Source organism: Syngnathus scovelli, chromosome 12, assembly GCF_024217435.2.
Source record: "Syngnathus scovelli strain Florida chromosome 12, RoL_Ssco_1.2, whole genome shotgun sequence".
NCBI lineage: Eukaryota > Metazoa > Chordata > Actinopteri > Syngnathiformes > Syngnathidae > Syngnathus > Syngnathus scovelli.
Window position 1 is genome coordinate 12285001 of NC_090858.1, and position 6986 is coordinate 12291986.

General features: G+C 46.5%; 1 protein-coding gene across 2 annotated transcripts in view; it reads left to right on the forward strand.

Moving 5' to 3' along the window:
* LOC125978141 (cytochrome c) overlaps nucleotides 1-6458 on the forward strand; it is a 12889-nt gene extending 6431 nt beyond the window's left edge. The window contains exons 1-3 of one of the 2 annotated variants that reach the window (XM_049735229.2): nucleotides 406-2301; nucleotides 5356-5530; nucleotides 5781-6458. In XM_049735229.2, the coding sequence (XP_049591186.1) occupies nucleotides 5362-5530; nucleotides 5781-5926 (315 nt within the window). In that variant the 5' untranslated portion in view covers nucleotides 406-2301; nucleotides 5356-5361 and the 3' untranslated portion in view covers nucleotides 5927-6458. Of the gene's footprint in view, nucleotides 1-405; nucleotides 2302-5355; nucleotides 5531-5780 lie in introns of those variants that run through there. The other variant, XM_049735228.2, reaches the window with a different exon arrangement.
* The last annotated feature ends 528 nt before the right edge of the window (nucleotides 6459-6986 follow it).

Genomic DNA, 6986 nt, shown 5'->3' on the forward strand with positions numbered 1-6986 from the left:
CAATGGTGGGGGGGAGAATGGATTTGATGTGCTCCATGACAAGCCGCTCAAAGCACTTCATGATGATGGGCGTCAGTGCCACGGGCCGGTAGTCATTGAAGCAGGACGGTGCAGGTTTCTTCGGCACAGGAACGATGGTAGCAGCCTTGAAACACGAGGGGACGATGGCCTGCTGCAGGGAAACGTTAAAGATGTCCGTGAAGACACCCGACAGCTGCCCAGCGCAGTCCTTCACCGCTCGACCCGGGATGTTGTCAGGGCCCGCCGCCTTACGGGTGTCAATAGCGGCAAGCGCCCTCCTCACTCCGTCGGCAGAGAGGCGCAGGGGCTGCTCGTGTGGGGGGGAGTGGTCTTCAGCGGGCAAGTGCTGTTCTGGGCGTCGAAGCGAGCAAAGAAGCGGTTTAGATGTTCAGCAGACGGACGTCGCCCTCACAGCTCCTCGGCCTGGGCTTGTAGTCCGTGATGGTCTGAATGCCCTGCCAAAGGCTACGTGCGTCTTTGCTGTCCTTGAAGTGGGTGGAGACCTTGCACGAAAACGCCTTTTTCGCTTCTTTGATGCCTCGGGACAGGTCGGCCCTCGCTGTCCTCAAACCAGGCTCATCCCCCGCTCTGAAAGCCTTGTCCCTGGCCCTCAGCAGTCTGAGGACAGCCCCTGTCAGCCACGGCTTCCAGTTCGCGCGAGTGACAACGGATTTTGAGCAAGTGGAGTATTTGGTGATTAACTGTCAAAGGCTTTACGGAAATCTACAAAGACTGCTCCTGTGATGTGGCCTTTATTAAGAGAAGTGCGTATATATTCTGTGAGTAGTAGCTCTGCAGATAGTGTAGAACGAGCTGATCGGAAGCCAAATTGTGAGTTGTTGAGAAGGTTGTTTGTTTCAAGATGTTCTATAAGTTGTTTTGACAGGATTTTTTTCTAAAAGTTTTGATATAGATGGGAGGATTGATATGGGACGGTAGTTGGTTAGGGTTGTTTGGTCGTCTGATTTAAATATAGGGGTAATTTTTGCTTTTTTCCACGCAGTCGAAAATATGGAATGTCTTATGCAAAGATTGATTAAATGGTTTTGTAAAAGTCTGTGTTTAGTTCATATATGTCGTTGTCCTTTGAGTTATTGAGTGAGCTGAGAGTACTGGATAACTCTGAGAGCGTGATCTTAGGGTGTTTTCACACTTGGTCCCTTTCAGACCTCGAAGCGAACTCAGATCGATGACTCAGCATTTTTTGCGCATATGTGAACGCGCCAACCGTACTCGGACCCCGTTAAAACGAACCGTACTGAGACCACCTCATACGGTTCGCTAAAAAGTCAACGGTACGGTTCACTTAATCTGTGCATTATGAACACAAAGCGCACTGGGTTCACTTCGCCTTTTTGCACTGTATTGTAACCTCCTTGGCTTGCCGTAGATTGGTCACGTGACAAAACAAACAAAACTGTAGAGAACAGAGAATCCAAAGTATGGCAGCAGCAAGTCGTGGTCGTGACCGTGGTTCTAATAGTAAACGTAGAGAAGCATGTGCCGTTCAAAGTTCTGCCACGGCACCTGGACGCGGCATAGTTTGGGGAGAAGACGAAACAGAATGTCTTTTGGAAATTTGGAACGACGACAGCATTAAATCACAACTATCTACGACCCACCGTAATGCGAAAGTATTTCAAGAATTTTCTGAGAGAATGAAAGCAGCCGGTTTTGCTAGAACTTCTATACAATGCAGAATAAAAGTGAAAAAACTAAAGTATTTAGCTACTCGAGATAAAATGCGAAGAAGTAGGGAGTCAGGGGATATCAAAAACTACCCAGAATGCAGTGCAGTGTGAGTGTGAGAGCTCTAGAGGACCTAGTGTGAACAGAAAGAGGACTGAGACCCCCTCAAGCCTGAATTGAACCAGAAAGAGAACTCGGTCCTCTTTGAAACACACTCACAATGTGAACACAAAAAGTACTGAGTTCGTTTCCTCTTGGGCCACTTTTTGGTCCACTTAAAGAGGTCTGAGTTTGGTTCTTTTAAAAGGGTCCAGGTGTGAAAACACCCTCAGAAAAAGTTAACTTGTCTGATGAGGGAGTTATAGGTGTGGGTGGAGACGTAGGATCAAAGTGTTTTGTCAGTTCTTTAGTAGAGGTGATGAAGTAATTATTAAATGCATTTGCGATCTGTTCCTGATCAGTAGTGAGTGTATTTTGTAAAGATATTTGTATGTTGTTGTTTGTATTTTCATGAGTTTGCCCAGTGATGGACTTTAGTGTCTGCCAGAGGATTTTGGGGTTCGTGGCGGCCTGAGTGATTTGCTTCTGGAAGTAAGTGGTTTTAGCCTTATTTATCTCTAAGGTGCATTTATTTCTAAGATGTGTGAGAGCTGTTTTATTTTCAATATATTTTTTTTTACCTATACAATTTCAGTGCAGTGGTTTTCTGTGCGATTAGATTGAGAATATCTGAGTTTATCCATGGTAATTTATTCTGTCGTAGACTGAGTTTTCTTGTAGTAGTGTGTTTTTTCCGTATGGCTTCTATACGATTCTGGAAATCTGCTAAGATTTGTTCTGGGTCGGTGAGTGCTAGTTGATTGCTCCAATCAACATTCTTTATTTCTGTTTCATACTGTGGTAGCTTAGATCTTGGTATATTTGAAATAGTGCACTGTTGATGATTTTTCCGAGGTTTCGGGTTTTTCCTAACTGTGTATATGTGAGAATGGTCTGATACGGCTACGTGGATGACTCCTGAGGTGCTATATTTTACAGGTTGATTGGTGAAGATGAGATCGAGAATAGAGCTGCGAGTGTGACATATTCTAGTTGGTTCTTTTATCAGTTGGTGGAGTCCTTATTTTTCAGCCATGCTTTTTAGAGGTTTGGATGATTTGTCTTTGTAGTTTAAGTTCAGGTCGCCAATTATGATATATTCCTTTGTTTTTATATTTTTTATAATATTGGATAGATTTTTAATATAATCTGTAGGGTTTGTGTTTGGCGGCCTGTAACTGGCAATAACTGTAATTGCATGTTGGTTGGTAAAGCTGATGACCAGTTGCATTGTTTCAGTTTCTGTTGTGATTGGGGTTACTGTGTGTGCATATGATTTATTTACTAGTAATAGAATACCACCGCCAGGTTTATTTGGCCGGTCTTCTGTGTAGTTGATAATTGTCTGAGATGAACGAGTCTGGTGTGATAGGAGAAAGCCACAATTCTGTAATGATGAGATGTGGTTTGCCTAGTTCAGTGAGTATTTTTATTTCATCAAGCTTTGATGTGATGCTTCTTGCATTAAGGTGGCATATTTTAAAACCTTTAATATTGCTTAATTGGGATATGGTTTGAATTTGTTTTATGTGATTCTTATTTTTTCGTTTTGTCATTTGTACGTTATTATGGGTGCTAGATTGGGTGCCGGTATCTGTTTGACTGGAATAGGATTGCGTGATGGGCTGGGAGCAAGCTCCAGAGGCATGTAGTTTTGGACTAGGGTTTAGTGGAATATTTATGAGGTTATTATGATTGCTTAATTGTGCCTGAGATCGATAACCGGTGGTGGATACTCGAAAAGAGGTGTGGACATGAATTTTTTGCAGTGGGAAAGTAGTGTGTGACAGTGGTGTTTTTTTCCTTTGGTGAAGGTGGGGGGGGGTGGAGTAAAAGGATCAGGTGTGAGGACTAGTGTGTGGGGGAGTGGGGGGGGGATCTTGGTTAGTCTGAGGGGAGGTGAACTGTTGTTGTGAGGGAGAAAATGGATCGGACTATCCTCGCGTCACGACTCATGGAGCCAGTCCAGGGTTTCCAGAGTGAGCTCCATGGAGAGGGAGAGCAGCCGTGCCCCCCGCTTGGTTGAGGTGTAAACCGTCCCTTGCAAAAAGATTGTGCTGTTTCCAGAAGGTTGTGAAGTTATTGGTATAGGGGATCTTGTTGGCAATCCAATGGGACTGGAGCCAGATGTGTAGATCCCGGATCCGACTGAACTGGGTGTCGGTGAGTCGTGGAGATGGAAAGGGGCCGGAGATAATGAAGGCCTTACCAGTTGCAGAAACAGTGGAGATGAGTGTGCGAAAATGTTGTGTGAGAGTCTCTGAGCGCTGGAGTTTGATGTCATTGGTCCCGATGTGTATGATGACAGTGGAGATCTGTGGACGGTGAGCTGTCAGTTGGGGGATGCGGGTGTTGATGTCGAGGACCTTGGCTCCGGAGAATGAGTGGGTCTCAGCTTTGGGGAGGGAAACGTGGTGTACCATTGAGGATCCAACCACCAGCACAGAGGGGACGCGGGTATGGGTAGGTGGACAGTTTGGTGCCGGCAGGGCTGCGGTCCGTGTCCAGTCAGATTGCTGGTGGCTCTGAGCGTGGTGTGGTGGGAGGGGTCGGGGAAGTGAGTGCTTGAAAAAGGGGTGACGGGGAGGGGGTGGGAGGAAAGGTGGTGGGTAGCGGGGGGTTGGGAGGAGAGCTGGTCGACAGTGAACTGGCCAGTGGCGTGTTAAGGCGTGTGGCAGAGAAGATGGTGGGTAGGGAGAAGAGCTGGTCTACAGTGAGCTGGCCAGTGGCTTGTTAGGGCACGTGGCAGAGAGGACGGTGGGTAGGGAGGGGTAGGGAGGAGAGCTGGCCTGCATTGAAATGGCCAGGAGTGTGGCTGGAATGGTGGTGGGTAGAAAAGGGTGGGGCGGGGGGTTGGGTATCGCCGTGTCTGCCTAGGAGGTGGGTTGTGGATGGTGGATGCTCTACCGGTTGTCCTGCCGTCAGCGGGCCAGGTTTTGGGGAAGGCTACAGTAGGGGGGGCGGGGTGATGGAGGTTGATGAGGGGAAGGGGAGAGTACTCTCGGTGCTTCCCAGGGGGGCTGTGGCAGGGGGCGTGGAAGGGGGGGCCGAAGAGGGAGGTGTGGGAGTAAGGGGGCGAGGTTGGAGGCGGATGGCAAGGGGGAAAGGGTGCCTGAAACAGCCCACAGCGACCAGTCTGTTCCAATAACTTCTCCCAGTTTGTGGGGGGAGAAGACCGCTTAGGGTTGGGGGTGTAGTGAAAGGCTATTGGTGGTTTGAGGGTGGAGGAGAAGGAGCTTCTTGGCTTCTTGGCCCTGGGTGAGTGGAGACAAGCATCCTGCTCTTCATCCTCAGTTTACCACCTTGAGGACAATCAAGGTTTGCATCCTTTTGGCTTGTATTACCTCCTTAGGAAACCCTGGGGGTTGGGGTGTCACTCTGACTGTCATATTGGACAAATGTGCAATACTGAAAGGATCTCAAAACCTCTGACACGCCTGAGCTCAGTGGCAGTGTGCACCACTTTCTTTGCGCCTTATTCTGTCGTATAGCCTTCATGCAGCAGAATGTGGTGAATGTCCTCTTGTCCGTTCCGTCTCATTCCAGGTGACTATGGGCGACGTGGCCAAAGGCAAGAACACGTTTGTGAAGAAGTGTGCGCAGTGCCACACTGTTGAGGAGGGCGGCAAGCACAAGGTTGGGCCCAACCTGTGGGGTCTCTTTGGCCGCAAGACGGGTCAGGCGCCGGGGTTCTCGTACACAGACGCCAACAAGAGCAAAGGTTGGTCTTTCTGTGCTGAATTGACAACTTTTAATGCCATAGGTCTACTGTCAACTATTACGAAACCATTAAAAAGTTAAGACTAAAATCAATTACACAATCTTCCTTACCTTTTGGTTGCATTGGATGTGGCTTCTTACAGCTGTAAAAAGTGACACCACTTCCCGTGTGTCGCTGTCTTCAAAGGCTGGCTATTTGTGTTGAAAATGGCCAACTTGTTGACATGATACCCAATTTCAATTTGTGTCAGGAATCGTGTGGGGAGAGGACACCTTGATGGTGTACCTGGAGAACCCCAAGAAATACATCCCAGGCACCAAGATGATCTTCGCCGGCATCAAGAAAAAGGGCGAGCGCCAGGACCTTATTGCTTACCTCAAATCGGCGACATCATGAAGGCCGCGAGTTTGTGTTTTATCCTATGCTCTTGATTCACATGCATCAACAAAAAAAAAATCATATGTTGAGTCATTTGTACAGATGCTAATGAGTAGGGAGAGAGACGCTTGTGTGATTTCTCGTTGGCACTCGTACATGTGGCCAACGCCTTATGTCGAAATATACATTTCAAAAGATTGAAATCATTTGGCCATTACCATCATTGCTGTAAAGTCAACACTTGGATTTAGATTTCCAAAAATGTCCCGTTAGCGTCTAAAATGCAGCCCCTCTTCTTTGCCAAGGTCACAAATTATTCAAAGTTAGGTGCGCGGAAACACAGAATAAAAACAAAAAAAGTGTGCACATAGAAGGAAAGATGCTGGTTTGTTATTTACCTGGTTTCACAGGCCCGAAAGAGTCTTTTAACTTATTTTACTGCCACTTTAGTGACTGTCAGTATGTCAAATGTTGACCAGGGGCTGTATGTACATTTATGATTATGTGCTCAAGGATTATCTATTAAACAAAAAACGTCCACCGATCAAAACTTGCCTCGTGTCTCTTTTTAGTTAGGCGAGACTTGATTGTAAGCCAGGATCATTTGTATTTTTTTCACGGTGTCCCTGCCGATATGCACTGCTTACTGACATGTCTGTGAACATGGGGAGTAGTCAAAAAGTGACTTTTTCTGCTATATTTAGCAAATGTTGTGACCCATCTGCAAAAATACTCCAGTGGTGCCCATTTACATGTTGCATGGCACGACGAGGTAAAGTTTGTGATTCTAAGTTGCAGATAAATTTGCCAAAGTCGCTATTATAGAATGTTTACAACAGTCATTGATGATCATGTTAATGCTGAAAAAACGCTTGAGAGGCCCTTGCAGCAAGGCATTTGCAAATGTATCCACTCATTTTTTCGGAGGTTCCACCGTTATTTGCACAAATGCTTTTTTGCATTGTTTCACCTAACCCACTTGTTTATTTACCTGAGCTAATCCTGATTTATTTTTCTTTTGGGGGAAAAAATATTTCATTTAGAATTTTCGCCATTTGCAGTTGGGCTCATGTATGTA